Here is a 20,167-nt window from a genome sequence, read left to right as displayed (position 1 = left end):
CGTATCAGAATGCCCTGCACCTGGCACTCATCAGGACAGATATTCAAGAGATGACGTGGGCACATATCCGCTTCTTGGTCTGCTTGAACTCTAAGTGGCAGGGAGAGAAGCTTTTGGAGGCCATGACCAAGCTGCTGCTGTTTGGTTGCCCAAATTCCAAGCAGCATTCTCCCCCATCCATTCTGTAATTCTGCTCCCCCCATGCATCCATTTGAGACACCATGGCTGTTGCTTTACCCCCGCCCCTGCCTACTTTCCAAAGGTGTGTTTGTCTCATTTCCCCTCACACTTGGGCAATCTCATATACGACTGCTCGCCATCTTACTGTCATGCCTCTGGCCAGTCAGAGCACTTTGCTGTTTACTGCTTATTCTAATTAAGCTTTTGCTGAAGTATGCAATTTCCTTTGAAGAAGCTCTTTAATCTCTGGCCCTGTACTGGTTTTATCTATAGGATAAAGTTAATAATTCACTGTCCTTGAAGGCAGAAGCCCTGGAACAGATGTTTTCTTGAGGTCCCACTTGCTAATATCTGTTTAAAATTTTTATCTTCACGAGACAGATTCTGATCTGGAATGCCCACTCTGGCTCTCACCTACCCCTCAGCTCCTCTCCACTTCCACTTCTCTCTACACTAAGCTCTGTCTCTTCAGTCTTCACACTTTTCCTCCTCTCCCAAGTGATTCTGTACTTGTTCAGCACATCCTGATGTTATAGCTATCTGCTTTGTTCTTGGTCTGTTGGGAAGGCTGTTTTTTCTTCAACTAGATTATGTGTTCACCAAAGACAAAAACCATACCCCTACTCCAAACTTTCCCTTAAAAAAAAAACAACCCTTTAATAGGATAACATTTCCAAATAGATGTTAGAGAAACAGAAGTGAAATAATTAAAAGAATTAATAAGAATCTCTACCAAATGGGTTAAAAACCTGTTCAGTTTTGTATCTGAAAGTATAAAGGTTGCACAAGAATAAGATCAAAATTTATAACATTAATGGGATGCACATGGACTTGTTTAATGAGTTTCTGCATATTCCAACACGAGATATACTTATGACATTTGAAAGAGGTAGTATGGGGATAAACAATAAAAAACCCATCACTATCCTGAACAGAAGTAATCCCTGAGTGTGCGTGTGAAACACACACACTACAGATTATCCCATGAACAAATACACACACACACAGCGGATACTCCATGAACATCAACGAGTCCATTGTACTGTAACAGACTATTCTCCTCAAGTACTACCGGGCGAGGGTGGTGGAGGCTGGTAAGGCTAATGCCTATCCTTAAACAGTCCCAGAACAATACCCTACTTTAACCATTGTCCTTGATTTGTTCAGTTTGGTCACTTCATGGCCTCATGATTTTAAAGCTTAAAAGGACCTTGCAGATTAACTGGTTCAATCCCTGCTTTGAAAGCAGTGGCCATCTAGAGAATGCGTGTTTACATCTGGCAAGGGGGCCTGAGCACAGGAGGATGAAGCCCCCTGACCCGCACCATGCGGGGTCCACCAGGCAGGCTCCCGTGGCCGACTGGCCATGGGCTGTTCCTGTCCCCACACGATTCCCTGCATCTGGCTCCACTGTACCACATTAGTTCTATGTTAATCTGCCCAAAATAGTGTAATTTTCTAAAAGGCTTTGTATGAAGACAACAAAGTTTTCTTATCTTTTTAATTTCTAGGTCCAAATAATATAGAAACTTCTACAATATATAAGATCACAAAATTTATTTACCTTGAGTGTCTCTGTAATCTTCAGAGTCTTCTAAAAGATTTTTCAAATAATCTAGAAATGAAAAAAGTGATACTATTTAGTACAATAAAGCAGTAAGGAGAAAAACACTTGTCTTCAATACTTCAGTCATTCTTGTTGGTTAATATACATGCTGTTCAGTTTGTGCTAACTTTCTTAAAATGTGCAAGAATAAAGCCCGAGAATCAGTTTGAAATCAGAACACAGAATCAGAGCTGAAAAGAGCCTTAGAAATCACACACTTAGAGGTCATTTTAGAGACGAGGAATCAAGTTACTGAGCACAGGGTTTCACCCAAGTTACACAACCTCTTTGTGGCAGAGTCAGGACTAGAACCCAGGTCTCTCCACACATAGTTCAGGTCTTTTACTCCAACACACATGAACTACCTTAATCCCAGGATCAGATGTTTGCCTAGCACAAAATTCCAAACAGTAACAGATCAAATGCCTAAGGGACTCTTAGGTTTGTCAGTCTAAGAGTCTCACAATGCCAGAACCAGAGAACTGCAATACACTAGACTCTCAGATGGGGGTGAGTATGCTTCCTAGGGGTCATGTGGAAATGTCTGCAGGTATTTCTGATCGTCACAACTTGGGGAAGGGAGGTCAAGGATGCTGCTAAATGTCCTACAAATGCACAGGGCAGCCCTACAGCAAAGAATTATCTGACCCAAAATGTCAATAGGGCTGCGGCTAAGAAACCTGACCTAGATGGTCTGAAAATGAGCTATTGTAATGTAGTGATTCATAGGTTATAGTTAGTAAATCTTTAACACAAAGGAATATACTGTGTTTTGCCATGTATAATGCGTAGCCATGTTTTTGGCCCAAGTTTTCAGGGGAAAAAAATCTTTCATTTTACCTTTTAATTCAATTATTTATTTACTTATATTTAGATACTTGTTTTTTGTATTATTAAGGAATTTTAGCATTTATTCTTGAACATATTATGGTATAAGAAATTTTGCAAAACAAGTAATTATTAAACACAAGAACAGATACAAGGTGTTTCAGGGACTGCCCATATATAATGGGCACACTTAATTTTCCCTCAAACATTTGGGCAAAGAAGTGCACATTATACACAGAAAAATACAGTAATAGGATTTCAAGGTAACACTTCCTTCTCTGTTGAGAAATGTTGGATGGCTTCCCATTTCCTATCAAATTAAAACGAGTTCCATTCCCTGGAATTTAACGTCCCCAATGCCTCTCTGATTTTCTCTCTTGCTACTGCCTAACACAGGCCCTTTGTTCTCAGCCAAGTTTGATCCTGCACAATTCCTTAAACATTTCCCAAGTGTTCTCTGGCTCCATACTTTTTGTCTCTAATGTTCTCTTTTTTCTAAATCCTTCTGTCTCTGTACACAAAAACTCGCCTCACATTCTTCTAGGTTCATCTCAAATTCCTCCCAGCTTATCAATCTTGCCACTTAAAAAAATATATACTCTCCCTTTGAATAATACATTACCTGCCGCTTACTCATTTTACACCTTCTATCATTTTGGTTTTCATTTGACTCAAAGTTCCTTGTGGGCAGGACTCACATCTGATTCACGTTTCTATCGCTCACAGCACTTAGCCAGGGCCTTTACATACAAGGGACAGGAAATGCTCTGCTTAGAATAAAAGACTGCATCGTGTCTTAGTTTAGGTAAGCGGCAGTAAAGGTTGAAACCAATCCTAATGACAATGGGAGTTGAGAAAATGAAAAAAGAAAAGGCTTGTGAACAGACTGAATGTGATTTTACTACACTCAATGTCCATGAACAGTGTTTTGGAATATGTAATCTCATCCCATGGATTTATGAAATCGTGCTGAATGGAACAAAAGGACACCTGAGTGCTTGTGCCAGCTTTTCAAACCTAATACATGACACAAACACACACACCTGAGAGCTGAAACTCTGCATCTTTGAGACGGTAATCCAAAAACTTACGTCTAGACATGCACATCATAACTATCCGGCACTGGCAGGAAGCCGAGCTGAGATATTGCGAATGACAGCACTAAGCTTCCATGTATCACGGTCCAAGTTCTATCTTGGCAGCAACCATTACTAGCAATTTAGATCTTAAAGTAATCTGAACACAGAAGTTGCAGAGTATGCTTCCAAACAAACAGATAAGAAAACCACAAAAGTTAACAAAATACATTGATTGTACATTATACTTAGCTCTACCTGGAGGTGAAAACTAATGGAATCTCACTCTGATTCCACTCAGAATGCATTTCATATATAAGCCATGTTTGATGAGTCTAAATATGTAACTTTCCCATGAGGGTAACAGGGTTGGGGAGAAAATGTTAATGGTCTTCTTAAATGTTCTCAGTGTTGAGGCTACCTCATTTATCAAAAGTGATATCCCTTAAAGCCTCTAGGTAGCTTAAGAGTGTGGAAAGGAAAACGGATTTCCCTAAGTATCAGACTCATGGCAAGTTCCTATTTTGCCTCACTTAGATGCTTGTTCTTTAATATAGAACTGAGACATTTCTCTGAACCAAGAGAGCTTACTGGAAGATGTCCGTATTAGGAAATCCTGACCTCAGAATCACTGTGCTGAGCCTGATAAGCTTCTGAGCTACATTTTCTCCTCTTGTTCTCTAGCTCAGCTGCTGTCTGCCAGGCTGAACTTTCAGGAATAGAGTGGAAGCACACAAATTGGCTGAAGAGAAAACCCACCACTAAGATGACACAATATCATGATATTAATCAGAGAGGTAACGGAGTTAGGTTTGCTGTCCTTGCCAATTAAGAAGATAATCTTAAAATGAAACATTGAAAATTCAACATTCCAAAATATTTTTAGGGCATCTGGTTGCAGTACATCCTTGTGAAAACTTTCACCTTTTCAAGGAAAACAAGACCATAATCCTTCGCTCCCCTTACCCCGCCCCCAGGTAAGATAGGAATCACTCAGTGCCTTAACTGCAGAATGAGAACATGGTTGGTCACCCTGAGTCAGATGGGAGGCACTGAAACCACCGGCTGCCCTAGTGACTGTTACAACCCAGGAAGAGAGACCAGACAGACACGCCTGTATTGGTCACAGGGAACTGTTTACTACGTATCATTTAGTAGCCTAGAGGAAGTTTCATTTTCAAAAAATGAGGAGAGCAGTCGATTCAATTTGCCAGGCTATGACATTCCTGCTACTGCCAAGCCAAACTATGCATTTTTCAAAACTCCGCTAATAAAAATGCTTCAAATGCTGCTGAGGTTATTTCTATTGAGAAAAAAAGTTGGTGCAGCACGCATGGGCACCCCAATATGTACTTTCTCGCCACCAGGTGGCACCATTGATTAATAGACGTTAATTACCACCCCCCCACCACCTCCCCACTGTGGCTGGGTGCAGCCTCCAGGGACATACAAGTTAATTTCTGAGGCCCAGAGTGAAAGCATGAGGACCCAACACCTGCTGCGTCTTGTTAGAGGTCTAAGTTTTCTATAAAAGGGCTCCTAGTAAGCTTTACCACCCCTGATTACACAATCAGTGAATAATTAACTTAAAGATGAAAGCTATTCAGAAGTACAGTTAACCTTTCCTAAAAATGAGTCATCTGTGGGAATCTGGGACTTTTTAATTCAACAACAGCCAGTCAGATTCCTGGACTGTGTGCTAAGAAATGGGGATGGGTGAGCATATAGGAGGGGTAGCATTTCAAAGTCAATTATTTTGAAGTTAAGGACATGTCTTGCCTTGTATTATCCAGATTTCTTCCTTCCTCCCTAAATATGTAATGGTATCAGCAATACACACAGAATTATGAGATCCAAAGACCCACTAAGCCTAGTCATGAGCTTGTCTGCCAAAGTTTCTAATTTTATTTTGTTCAGTGATATCTGGCAAGTGCAAAGCCACCACAAAACGCTGATGCTGGACAGAAGAACTTACCTCTTACTATTGCAGACTGACTCCCTCTAGAATCCCACAAGCCAGACTAGAAAGGGATAACTGTCTGTTAAAGTTTCAAATTTTAAAAGAAGCAATTTGTAATGATCTGACTTGTGAAATGAAGTACTGATTATTTTAAATATGCAAAATCAAGATGAACTGTCAAGCTCTGAGACCTACTGCCATGTTCCAGGCAGCTCGGTGACACAATCACCAGCCCTTGTTGGAACTGAGAAAATAGATTCTTACTCTTAGTCTAGCCATGTCTAGTAGATGCATGCGACTTTGGTCATGCTCTTCCCTGTAGCATCTCTGTGTCAGAATCCCCATACAGGATGGACCAGGTGGAAAAACTGTAACGATTCTCCTTCTAAAGTATCACAAAGGACGTTGTGTAATAAACTCGAAGATGCATTATAGAAAATTTGGAAAGTTAAGTAATCTAGAAAATTCAAACCATGAATAGCTCTCTAAAATACTATAAATTAAAAACATTTCCTTCTGTTTTTATAAATGTTTGATTTTACTTAATTTTAACAATATATAAGATTTTACAGCCCATTTAAAATATTATAGCCCATACAGATTTTCCCTATATAAGTAGCTGAATAACATACCATCATTGGAATATATTATACAGTATTTCGGTATTCTATTATTAGACTTTTAATTCATTTTTAAATTGTCTTGCTTTTGGCTGTTTTAAATAGATGGCCACACATCCTAATTTGCCCATAATGATTCTGATGAATACCTATTCTCCAGGCGTAACTATAAAAACTGCCCCCTTGTACTCTTGAAAGGTAACAGGTCTGAATAGTAAAGTGTGTGATTATTTTAATTGCAAGTAACATTGATCAATTATTTAGATTTCAATGGAAAAAAGTTTTCTCTCTTTTTAGTACTTGATATAGCACAGGAAACCTTGCGATTCCAATTTGAATCATCACTGTAAGTCTAGAAGAATAGTTGTTTCACTAAAGGATTGCTAGTTTTGTATACTGTAGGTTTTTATTGCCAATATGGAAGGGAGAACTGGTAACTCATTTTAATTAATATGTACAATATGTACAATCCAGAGGATATCAGACATGCCACTGTGTATTTACTATGTACGGTATATTTTTTGTAAGTGAATTTTTTGTTCACATTTTAATCCCGATAACTATAGTTTTAAGTTTGTCTGCCTCTGATTTTCCTATAGTTTAATGTTTTATATTTAGTGATTTTTTTTAAGGAAGGCTTTATTTCTTTGTTACATTTATTTTTTAATTAAAATTTATTATTAATGTTCAAATACAGTTGACTCCATTTTCCCACTGCCAATTTCTCCCACCCAACCCACCCCTACCTCCCACCCTCAAGGAAGAGGCTTTATTTCCTAGACGAGTTTTACAGTCACAGAAACACTGATGGGAAGGCACAGAGATTTTCTGTGGAGCTCCTGCTGCCACACGTGCGGAGCTTCTCCCATTGTCGACAACCCCAACACACCAGAGGGTGCGTTTACTGCAGCCGATGAACCTCCCCATCACCACCCAGTCACAGCTTACATTACGGTCCACTCCCGGTGTTGTACATTCTACAGGTCTGGGCGAATATATACATCTAATGACATGTATCCCTCATCATGGTATCATCCATAGTGTTTTCACTGCCCGAAAATCCTTGGTGCTCTGCCTATTTATATTTAGTTTTCAGTATGTTTTTAGTATATCCACTGATTATGGTTCTTAACTTTTCAAATTTTAACAGGTTATTCAATAAACAATCCTTCCTTTTTTTATTAGCTTGCACTTTCTACTTTGTCATACATTAGATTCTTACAAAACACAGGGTCTATTTCCAGTACCTCCCTATCACAATGATAAAATAACTATTATTATTTTTTTAATCAATAGGTGTATTCTTGCAATGGTATCATGTATCTTTAATTGTTGAAGTTTTAGAATTAGTATTGACTGATATTTCCCTCCCAGAATATTCTTTAATAATGTAGTTTATTTATTTCTATGTACAGAAACTTTTTGATATGTACCTATAAAGTCCCCAAATTCTAAGCAATCTTAATGAGAATATGGACCATTGGCAATATGTTAGAAGCTAAGGGAATGGTCCTACAGTGTTAAGCATCATTTTGTGCACGAATGCTAAACTGTGGGTTTCATGAAGACAAGGAGCCTGAATTAGTTATCCCTATATCCCAGCACCTAGAACAATGTCTGGTGCATATTCAATGTATCCTGAATTTAGGATGAACTGACACTCCCATTAGTGTTATCACTTTTTGCTTCATATTGACTAAGCACTTGAGATAATATTTTGAGGGTCTAATTAAAAAGTGCTCTGGCCCTTCTCTAGTTCTCTTGCTCCTTAAATATTAGCTCAATTCTGTTCCCTAGATATGTGGCACAGGGCTTACTCTTGTCCATACAGTACTTGTCTAGGTTAGAAAAGTGACCTTTCTGGGCTCTCGGGCTCACAGATTTATGGCTGGGAAAGCAGGCAATGCTTTTCTGTGAATTAGAAAAGGCCATTTGTCCTCAGCTGATGCAGACCCTCACAGGGGCACCCAACTTGGTAAGCAGAGTGCAGGCTGGACTTCAGCAGGGGGGCATAACCGTATGAGGCAGCCCTGATCTGTCCTAGACTTTGATAAGTGTAGTCCTGAGGCCTAGAGAACTCCAGAACTAAACCTGACTCCTGGATCATTCCACGACAAAAATTTGAAGCAGTTCTTAACAATGCCCAGATCCTCTCCTTGGTCTCTTTCTAGCAGGACACACTGGCTAGGCATATCCAGAGTGCCCTTGGAAGAGTCAAAGCTATAGGTAATCTCCCAACATTCACTATTCTGAATTAGTTGAAACAAGTGCTTTTCTTCGTGGACACATTTTCCAACCATTGAGCCTGCCATTTTATCCAGTGAGAATCTCCAAAGTACAGAAATGACCTTGGCACAGTCAAGCCTCACTTAAAGAAGCTCTTAACCGTGTGTAGTCCTCACTGCCCTGATTATCAACAAAAAGCAAATTTAAGTCTAGGGAGATTAGTATATTTTACTGCCCAAAGAACCTCCAAGGGAAGAATAAAGTAAATATAAGCACCAAGGTGAATTCAAATTTGAACAAATTTCAGTTTTACATCCAACTGGAACAGTTCCTGATGCAAGCCCTGATTCTGAGAAACACCCAGAGGGAAACTCTAGCAAGAGTCAGCTTGTCAGGCCTGTGGCAGGGCAAGTTCCAGCAATAAAGGCATCTGGCTATTTGCAGGGAATCTGGGTCAAACCTACACTGAAAAGTGAAAAAGAATGGCTTCACAATAATGTCCATTGGGCATTAATTCAGGGGCTCTGCAAACTTGGATGGGCAAAAATAAACAAATATTTTCACTAACTCCAAGTGAAATACAGAATTCCCTCCCATTATGAATGCAGGCAACAAACCACAGCATTATAAATGATACCAGTGACTGTGTCACCATAAAAACCACGTTTTTTTAACATCACATTACAATTGTTGTGGACAACTCAGAACATTGTGGACTCTCACCATTACTTCAACATCAGGGCAGTTCTAAGTTCACCACCAGGTCTTTTCATTCACTGCACAGGTAACATACTATGTCACACATCAAAGTTATTTTAACAACTTCATTTCATCCCATTTAATTTCCTTTTAATCTTATGTATTTTATTCTGTAATTTTAAAAATTATTCTGAGAAGAGATTCAATCATAGGCTTCATCAGATTGCCAAAGGGATCCAGGCAAAAAATAATAATAATAAAATAAAATAATCCCTGCTCTTGAGAGAAAGTGAGATTACATTTAAAAGCTGTAATTTAATAGAACAGGCAGATAAAACATCTTCCCTCTTATATCCTAATAAAACCTTTTCATAGTATTGAAATCATGGATATAATTTGTTAAATACCATCTCTCAGAATACCTTATTCACAACTACAATTAAAAATTAATTATAACACAGTAAGAGCTGAGGTCATTACAACAGAAATCCTGAATATTGCCACCCTCCTATTTTACACAAAGGAAACTGCCTTATACCCAGGTCTTTGGATTCCCCAGAAACTCAGTTCCTTGGCTGGTGCCCAGGACAACCCTACCTTTCAAGTTGTGCCCTAGAAAAATTGTTAGAAGACTCTTGGTACAAACAATTAACGCTGAGTTTTAAAACAAATACTTGCCCAGCAGAAGCTCCCCCCCCCCAAGTAAGGGCTTTATTTTTAAGTAATGCATTAATTTGATTCTGATCTTTTTTAACAATCTGTTTATTAGCCCATTCATAGCTCAAATTTATAACTTCAGAACACTAGAACAGATGTTTCTAATATATTTTCTACCAACATGGGAAATCCTAGATTTCTAAAACCTAGAGAGAGTTAATACCATCCCAGACTAAAGGCAAAGATTATAGGAAAAGTAATATAATACATTATTAAAGTCATTTATAACAGAAATATTTAAATAAGATCAAAGGAAGTACCTGATCCAAATTTAATCAAAGTTCAAAGGAGTATTTTCTTCTCAAATATCTAAGTGGAAAAGGTATTTCAGAGGAATTTTTAAATTATATTTTTCATTATGTTTTCTCCACCATGATCCTCACTGATTCAACCTGTTTCAACACCAATGTAGTAACTTTCCACAAACGAAAGCATTTTTCTTTAAAAAAATTATATCACATGTAACACAGACAAAAAGAAATCTAAAAAGGTATGTCATTTCTAGATGGTAGCAGATGAAGAACATTTTTAAAAAATAATACATATTTTTAATAGGCACGAAAGATCTCTTCAAAGAAAAAAAGTGACCCTTAAAACATAAGTCCTCAAATATACTCAATGAAACAAACGACAGGATTGATATAATTTTCAGGAATTGAAATGAGGAAGAGTTTGGTGGGAGCTTCAACAGCTGAGTGTGGACCCAAAGGGAAGTGCTGTAAGCTCCATCCGGACAGGGATCACCACCGTGCCGTTTGCCAGTGTGTACAGGTGTCCGGCTCAGGGCCAGCCCATACAAATATTTGTTCAGAGAGCTAGTGACTGATTCATGGGAGAGGGAATCTGGCCTTGAAGGATAGGTTTCAGGAAAGACTATGAAACCTACAAGAGCAAAGGAAAAGAAAGCTGGGGCAATTTGGGGTTATAAACTGCAGCCTTTATACTGTGGATAAGTTTTCCCCTCCTAAAATAAGGACTTATTTTTATAGCAGTTTTATGTTCAGAGCGAAACTGAAAGGAATGGAGATTTCCCATAGGCCTCCGGCCCCCACACATGCATGACCTAGTCTACCATCAATATTCTCCACTAGTGATACAGTTGTTACAATGGATGATCTCACAGTGACACATCATAATTACTCAAATCCTTAGTTTACATTAAGGCTCGTTCTTGGTGATGTAGATTTTATGGCTTTGGACAAATGTATAATGGCATGAATCTATCATTAGGGTAGAACAAACCTGTTTTCAGCTTTCTAATAAGCAGAATAAAAGTATGTCTGTTACACAGACAAACACACAGAGAGAAAGTATCTATATCTGCTCCCAGTTCCTGGCACAGAGCTCCTGAATTCCTTGTAATGTAATAAGTGATATGAGCACTGGGAACACCTCTTCTCCTAATAGCAGGCCTTTGACCCTCGTTCTCACACAGAGCTCCTAAATGCCTTTCGTAGGTTACTGGAGTGTCTTTGACCTAATGAGGTAACTTCTGATGGGCTGTTGAACAGCTCCTACATGAAGCTGGTCACCAGAGGATTGGCTGTGATTAGAAGCCCCACTCTCCATCCTACAGGAAGGAGAGAAGGGGTAGAAGGTAGGAGTGGAGTTAATAATGGATCATGTCTACATAATGAAGTCTCCATCAAAAATCCCCAACTACAGGTTGGTGAGCTCCCGTGTTGCTGACCACAAGGAATCGCTGGGAGAGCAGCGTGCCTGGACAGGGCACGGAGTCCTGAGACCTCTCCCACATACCTCGCCCCGTGGGTCTCCTCCATCTGGATTTTCACCTGTATCCTTTATCACGTGCTTTCATAATAAACTTGTTAACGTAAATGAAACTTCCCTGAGTCCTGTTAACCATTTCTAGCAAATTATCAAACCCAAGAAGGGGGTCATGGGAACCCAGAATTATAATTGGTTGGTCAGAAATACAGGTGACAACCTGGAACTTGCAATTGGCATCTGAGACTTGGGAGGAGGGGCAGCTTATGGGATTCAGCCCTTAATCAGTAGGATCTGACACTATCCCCAGGTAGATAGTGTCAGAATTGCATTAAATTGTAGGATGCTTGGTTGGTATCAAAGAGAATTGCTTGGTGTGGGAAAAACCCACCCATCTGGTGTCCTTGGAAGAGAAATGAAATGATGATGCGTCAGGCTATCCAGGGGCATGGTAAGAGGTAGCATAACCATTAGGAAGATATTGCCACAATCTGGCCTGAGTTTAGAAAGGCCTGGCCTGGAGCACGACAAGGGAAATGGAAATAGCAGGAAGCAAAGGCAAAGGAAAAACTGGTCTGCAGATCCTATGAGGGAGGAAAGATGAAGAAAGGGAAGTGTTTCGGAGTCCTTTCCACAGATTTGTCCCTGGGTGACTGGAAGACTGTTTTTATTCTTAAAAGCATTTCATCCGTCCATCCATCAAACATTCCTTGGCACCACTGCATAGGGCTTCTCGACCTTATGAACAGAAACAAGATTTGTTTCCCTAAGCCTTTCGGTTTATTGAGTTCCTGTTAACGTGCCAGAATCTATGCCAGACACTGAATTAGGATGATAAAGGCAGACTTGACCCTGAAGAGATGGAGAGATGAAGAAGACAGTAAGCAGTGGTAAAAAATTAATGCTGCTCCTATAACTGTATCCGTCTGTTTTCTTCCACAGCTTCCTCTCTGTTGCCCTGATTCCCGGATCTCCCAGTTGCAAATAGGTTCTAGACCCCAGACATTTAAAAAATGTAGCTAGATCAGCTGGCCTTGAGTAGCCAATAAAAGGGCAAAATTTGTAAGTTTCTCGGTTTAAGTTTAAAAGTTTTTCTTCTTAAACTTACTCTTTTGTTTGTTTTTTGAATTGTAAGCTGAACATTATATAATATATGCTTTTTCTCTGACCCTATCCTGAGTTGACTTTTAAAAAACACTACCAAGAATTTAGTTGGGAATATTTACTACAATGAACAGATGGCAGCGTAAGTAAAATATCTAATTAGAAAAACACCAAATTACCACCTGGAGAAAACATGCAAGACAATAAGATGGTTGTTTTCATTGTGTGGGCAGGGCTCCTGTGTCTGGGAATTTCCACTCACCTTTTTCTAAGAAAGATTCCAAAAGAAGCTATCCTATCTTTCTGCCGCATCTCTGTATTTCTCAATCTTCCCCTCCCAAGAAACCGAGCAGGCACAAATCTACTTACACTGAGTCAGGCAGGAATCCTTCCCCTCCTCTGCCTTACACTCATTAATAAATCAAAGTTGTCAGGGGTGCCTCAAATAGTCTCACTCCTCCTCTCTTCTCCAGTATATTCTGTGCACTTGGAATTACTCCAAATTCTAAAACGGAAATAAAAGTACTTACCTCACAAGGTTGTTCGAAGAATAAGTATTTGAGCTTATTTGTCCAAAGCTGAGGACCAAGTTAACTAACATGTTTAAGTAGATACAAACTTTAGACTTAAAATCCAATTCCTGAACATGTAAGTGCGTGGACAGGGGCACTTAGCAGAAATATTGTGCAAAAGTAGGGAGCAATTAGAATATCACAAAAGATGAGTACTTAGAAATCAGAATTTTAAATAAAAATAAAACATTCCCTAGTATCAACTCCTTTATTTTCTTAGGACTTTATAATTATATGAGCTTCAGCTAAAACTGTTCCTGGAAAGGTGACCTGGCCCCAAGCGGGTTTGCCTAGGGCTGGCTGGTAGCGAGTGGGTTCTTGACTTCGTGTAGGAAAGATTTCGCAACACAAGCCCAGGTGATTTTTGAAAGCACATTTATTAAAGCTGAGGATGGTGAAACAAAGAAGGGCTTTAGGATACTGGAAACAACAGGAGAGAGACTAGGTGGGGCTGCTCTGGCCTCTCTAGAAACGTTACAGGAGAGAAACGAGCTTTGGTGGGGCTGTTTTAGCTTAGTACAAAGTCAGAGAGAAAGGGGGCCGTGGGGACAAGGTCTGAGGGTTAGCCCAGGGTGAGCTGCTGTTGCCCACTGCTCCCTGCCTGCAAGCCTCACAGGGTGCCTTAGGGTTTGGGCGATGCGTGCCTGCAGGGAAAGAAGTGTGGGGAGAGAAAGGCACAGGCCTGCTCCTGGGAGGAAGCGTGTGCCCAGGGACCTTTGATTTGAGGGGTTTTAAAGGCTGGGAATCTAGGAGAGGTACTGGGGGAGGATCTCAATAAAATATTCATCAGCTTTATGCTGATATGCCAAAATGAGATTTATTCCCTTAATTTCATCTGTCCCTGGGTGTGGTTGGTAAAAGGCACTCATTGAATTTCTGCTATCTTCCTGAGTAGGGAGATTTAAACTATTTACCCTCTCGTTAGGGAGAAGTACAAACCAGTTACTTTGAAGTGTCCTTGGTTTAGGAAAGATAGGACTTACCAGACGGCTGCAAACTGCTTGTTTTACTGTCTGCCTCAGCTCCCTATTCGCCCCTTTTGCATGTTCTGGTTGGCTGGCCCGTTTCAATGCTATTTGTGTTGCTTCAGGCAGGACTGTTCACCTCTCTGAATGTGTCTTTCATTTAGAAGAAAACTCTCTGAAATGATCTATTTCACGGTTTTCCTTTAGGCTAAAGATACTTTTGTGAAAGGGATGTTTTAAACCTAGCTTAAAACCAACTACAATTATTTCTGAAAAGCATCCAAGGTATCCAAAATTAACCCAGATATACTGGGGTACACTAAATTATTGGTAAAAGATTCAGTCCTTAACCTCAAAAAGTTTGTGATTAAATTATGAAATCAATATTCGAATCACACAAATATCATTACATTCACAAAGCATCACATCAACATCTACTAAGTCACAGTTCACCGATACTAAGGGTCAAGGAGAAGTGGGATAATCAGAGATGGCTTCGAGGGGGAGGGAAGACTTCAGGTCAGGATTCGTGGAAGATAAAAATTTGAATAAATGGAAGAAAAGGCATAGGATGAAGGATATGAAATCTATGTTATTTCCTTACAAAGTCTATGTTCTTTCTTTAACTTTAGTCCTGACTTTTTAACCCTGAACAAAGCCATTTATAACTTTACCCTTCAATCAATCCACAAATACTGAGGGTTTTCTACATATAAGTGCATTATTTAAGTAATAAAGATTTTTCCAATTTACGAAAGAGGGAAACAGATTTAACAAGAGACAGCCCAAAATAAAAAATGACCCCAAGCTCACATTATATTGGTTATAAAACAAATAGTAAGGTTTTCTTCAAGAGAATTTTTAAACGTGCTTTTGCTATTTCACCACTAATCAATTAAAATCAAACTCAGCATGAAACCTAAATTAAATCAATGTGTAACTTTTTTTTTTACTTAGATCAGTCATAGTGTGGGGAAAAATATTTTTACATGAAAATTTCGCAACTTTGCTCCGTTCTTGCAAATCATAGCTTTTAAAACCACAGTTGTCTTTTGCCACTAAAAACAGTACTTCATTCCACAGCTGTAGAAATAGCCTAAGCTATTCAATAGCTTATTTATGATACTGCACTGAATTTATCTAGCAAAAACACAACACATGCATGGGTACTTCCTTCTGTCCTGTGTATTCTAAATCTCATCCAAAAGCAAAGGAAAGAAAGTACAGATGGGCAGGATATCCTCGAATCATTCCGTTTGACTTATGTCATTCCAGAGAAAAATGTAGAGCCCCATTCACAGTTAGAAATTCAAATTAAGTCAAAAGATTTAGGGTAGCAAGTCCTGGGGCTGAAAGACACGCCTTCCTTATCAACAGTTTATCTTTCACTAGGCCAGCTGAGGAGACGGAAAGCCTTTGCCTACAGGGAAACTGGAAAATCCTGGCTTTCCAAGATTCGCCCACTTCATGCCAATACAGCTCTCAGCTTCAGAGAAAGAAATTAGGTTAAGGATAAAAGCATGTACTCCACTTCTTAAGAACACTAACAGAAACCATCTATCTACATATTGTAATAGATAACGCCATAAAAAATAAATAAAAACAAATACAACATTAAATTTATAGTTGTGGTGGCATTTCAGTATACTTGTCCATTTTGACCCACTTCTTAAGGCACATTATGTATGTCTATTAAGTTACTGCACAACCAAAACATTTCAGCAAATACTCCAGAGGGCCTGTGTGTTGGATACTATGCTTGGTACTGAGACTATACTGGCTTTTTTGTGATATCAAACCACTTAATCTCTAAAGGCCTGTTATCTTATCTGTGTAAATAATACGTAGTGACATATACACGTGGATACGATGGAGGTTTAAAGAGTCAATGACTATAAAGTCCTTAGCACAATGTATGCTCTCACTCAAATCACAGTTTTTTAAAAACATTTTTTTCTTCTCTACTATTAGAGTGGAAACTAGATAGACACAGCCTTGTAATCTTGAAGCTCACAGTCAAGTAGAAGATACAGACAACAATGACCAGACACAATGATGATGATAATGAGGATGGTGAAGGACACGGCTGCTGCTAAGTACTAAGAGCAGCGAGTGCTTATTTAGAACACACTGTGACCGAAGCACTGTTCTAAGCACATAGTTCATTAGTCAGTGCTTGTAACAACCCTCTGGAGTGCCTAAAAGCTGTGAGAGTGGATACCCATATATGTGGGAGTGAGCCTCTAAACCTCATTCTCGAGTGGCTGGGAAAGTACCTTCTTAGGGTTAATAATATTAATCAGGAAAAATGCTGCAGGGTTGTGGGGCTGGGACTGTAAAGGAAGTTCTGAGCAAAAAGAATTGAGATGTATAAATGCCCAAAGCAGAGAATGTAGGCAGGGATGACCAGAGAACTAAAAGAAGTTAGGTTCAGGTAATGTACATGCAGCGTTCTAAGCAATCTATAAATCCATATAGTAGTTAAAGGGGTTACTGGAGTGACAGAAAAAGAGAGGAAAACTGCGAGACATGCCCACCTGTTAGCAGCAGCCTGTACTGGGGGATCCTCTGAACTGGCTTCAGCAGGTAGTGCTTGAGGGCCAGATTAGCACAGCGGGGGCTCATCTGAAAGGAAAAGGCATCCAAAGTAAACACAAGCATTGTTCTAAAAAGCTGGGAATCCAGTTCAGGTGCCCAGGAAGTCAAATTTTAAATAGCCAGCAGCTCTGGAAGGGGATTCGGGGAGAAACTCTCTTCTTCTTGACAGCTGGAGCAATGCTGAGACTGAAACCATAGCCAATTCACCACATAGCTCACCCTCCCCCATAGGTAAATCTTTCAAATCACTGACTCATTGGGATAACTTGTTCACAGCCCCCTCACAGAGGGTGGCAGCTGCAGTCTGCACCCAAGGCCAATTAGAGCCCATGTTACTCAGAGGCTACTACTTAGGAGAGCCTTTGCCAATGTATTCATAAACATAAACAAACCCCTTGACCAAGAAGAAAATGCAATGGTCCCCAAATAAGGTGGCTGAAATAAAGCCACCTTTATTTCAATTGGGAATTGGATTCAAATAATAGAGCCTAACAATATAATCATAGTAACAATGGGTGGTAGTAGAGAGAGAACGGAAATTAAAGATAACCTAAAAAGCAGCCTTGCTGAAAACATCCTTTCTCTAATAGGCCTGCAAAATATAAAGCCCTTTCTCAGATGATGAGCTATAAAAGACAGCCCCCAAATCACAGTGGCTATAAAAACATTTGATAAAGAACCATTCTGACTTGACCACAAGGCCATTTGATTCTGCCTTTAAAGCTCTTTTCCTCGCTATGTACAACAGACACTTCAGCTCATTCCTAAGCCCCGCCTCCATTTTCCAACACTGGTATTTGCTGTGAGGTGGTGTCAAATGGCCAAGGGAAAACATCCCTCATCCAAAGATATCCTGTGCTTCCTATAATAGTTCAAGTGGATGGGGAAGGTTTGTTCAGACTGTTTTCTCTGTTTATAAATATGCACCTCCAGGGCCTGGTACACAAAATAATAATGCAATCATAATGACAGTGCATGTTAAGAAAGCATCTATCATGCAAGAATCATTAACCAGACAGCAGACAGCTAACTTTCACCTGTCTTATATTTTCCTTTGCTGCCAAGGCAACGGAACAACTCCTTCGACCTGATGAAAACCTGGGTCAACTGTCAGTTCCAGAAATACGTACATCACACTTCCTTTCTTAATAGCATCAGAGAGAGGTATAGGAAAAGAAGACAAGGAACCATTTTACAGCTTAATTATTTTTTTCAAAAAGCATATGTTATTAATTTAAAATAAATTTAATTCATTTCTATACAGTCCTGTTTTTTTAAAAAATTGCATTGTCTTATGATGCTGTTTGAAACCTGCAGAGCAAATTAGAAATGAGACAGAAAAGGGAATGTTTGGTTTCCTTTTGAATTGCTTTTTGGCAAACTGTTTTTGGTAACTATTTTACAGACTAAAGATTAACATGATCTGGTTATTCTTTTGCCTAATGTACAAATTAGAAATCAGCAATATCTAATTTTCTAGTTTTGTGTGACCAGAATTCACAAAATTTTTAGTTTCAAAACAGAAATAATCACTAAGATATATAGTAATTTTACCCAAAATTAGGGGAGGAGACTTAAGTAAAATTTTAGTTAAAAACTGACTTTTTAAAAAGATGCCTTGTATCATTTTATTACCAGTCAAATCAGGCTTGTACCCTCACAGCTTTGACTCAAAACACAAAGCTTTGGCAATAAACATATTATTCATTTTTCCTAATGTTGACCCTAAAACTGTGTTATTTATTTATCTGACAGGAAACAAATTATATTTCCCATCCACAACTGTAGATTAATTGTTAGACGAATAAAGGGAAGGCCCTGGTTAGGCAGCTCAGTTGGTTAGAGTGTCATCCTGATAGGCCAAGGTTGCAGGTTTGATCCTGGGTCAGGTCACATACAAGAAGCAACCATTAAGAGGAACTTAAGAGGAACAACAAATCTATGTTTCTCTTTCTCTCTCTCTGCTCCCCAACCCCGTAAAAAATTAATAAAAAGAATTTAGAAAAAAGAATAATGGGAAAGGTTAAGTTAAAAACAAGAACTGTTCCCTGGAGCAGTCAAATTCATGGAGACAGAAAGCAGAGAGGAGGGTTCCAGGGGCTGTGGGGGGCAGACGGGGAGGAGTTAGTTGTTGTCGAAAGGGCGTGGCTTCAGTTGTTCCGATGGAAACAGTTCTGGAGGTCGGCTGCATAACGAAGTGAATGTACTTAACACTACTGCATGTACACTTAAAAATGGTTAAGGCGGTTAACTTTTACTTTGTGTGTATTTTACCACAAATGAAGAGAAGAGACTCATTAAAATATTCCAAAGTACAATGACAGATTTCCAAAACTGAGTCTTGTAGACACTGTTCGAGTTCTCACTATTTAATGTGTTCAATTCCCTCTTTGATTTTGAAGGAATTATATTTTAATATCTTTTTTTGTTTGCAAGGTTTATTTTCAATGACTGCAAATTATTAAAGCTCTAAAAGCAAGCACACGAAAGCTCAACATTAGATGGTAGGAGAAATACCTCAAATTCTCTAACAACAGCAGCAAAACCTGGGTTTTTCTTGCACTGCTCATCCAGCAAAGCTATATTCTTATCAAATTCTTTTATGTATGTGGAATACATTTTTAGGTATGGCCCCTTCTTTACAAAGATATCAGCAAGCCTTTGTTGTTCTGTCCTAGAGAAGAGAGACACAAAAATATAAAAAGTCATTAATGTGTATAAAACATATCCAACGAGCAGGGTCCCATATTCCAGCCATCAGCTTATCTTTCTACTCTTCTCTTAAGGCTCTTCCTCAAATGCCTATTCTTCTCCATTTCCATTGCCACCATCACATCTTGCCTGGACTTGGCCTGCAAGGGCTCCTGCTTCTACCATTTCATTCTTCTGTCCAGCCACAAAGTCTAAAAACATACAGTAGAGGCCTCACTGGCACTTAGCAGAAAAACAATTTATCTGGGTTTATGAAGCCCCAGAGGAGCCACTGCTCCTATTTTTTCTGACCCTTCTCACCCTTCTCTTCCTCCTCCTCATTACTCCCCAACCGCACTGGCCTTCTTCATATTCTTTTGACATACAGAGTCCATAATCACTTTTAAAAACTTTTACGAATGGTTCCACATGCCTGACAATATATGGATCTCAGGCTGGCGGCTCCTTTTTGTTCAGATGTCAGTCTCAATGCTCTGCCTTCCTTAGATGGCCTTCTTTGGCCACCCAATCTTCAGCCACTAATACGTGTTTCTATTTTATGAATATGCAGATCAGAAACTGCTTCTAGTTTTTTCT

General features: G+C 39.3%; 1 protein-coding gene and 1 non-coding gene across 3 annotated transcripts in view; both read right to left on the bottom strand.

Moving 5' to 3' along the window:
* Positions 1 to 20,167, bottom strand: part of FGD6 (FYVE, RhoGEF and PH domain containing 6) — a 115,694-nt gene that overhangs the window by 24,512 nt on the left and 71,015 nt on the right. For both annotated transcript variants that reach the window (XM_053662279.1, XM_037160590.2), the window contains exons 7-9: positions 19,397 to 19,553; positions 16,819 to 16,906; positions 1,745 to 1,795 (exon numbers count right to left, since the gene is read on the bottom strand). In XM_053662279.1, the coding sequence (XP_053518254.1) occupies positions 1,745 to 1,795; positions 16,819 to 16,906; positions 19,397 to 19,553 (296 nt within the window). The remainder of the gene's footprint in view (positions 1 to 1,744; positions 1,796 to 16,818; positions 16,907 to 19,396; positions 19,554 to 20,167) is intronic.
* Positions 5,608 to 5,735, bottom strand: LOC119060630 (small nucleolar RNA SNORA56). Its single transcript, XR_005084627.2, has one exon. It is a non-coding gene; the product is annotated as a small nucleolar RNA SNORA56 (small nucleolar RNA).

The sequence above is a fragment of the Artibeus jamaicensis genome, unplaced genomic scaffold, assembly GCF_021234435.1.
Source record: "Artibeus jamaicensis isolate MK-2021 breed Jamaican fruit bat unplaced genomic scaffold, CSHL_Jam_final contig_233, whole genome shotgun sequence".
NCBI lineage: Eukaryota > Metazoa > Chordata > Mammalia > Chiroptera > Phyllostomidae > Artibeus > Artibeus jamaicensis.
This window is presented reverse-complemented; position numbering and strand designations above follow the sequence as displayed.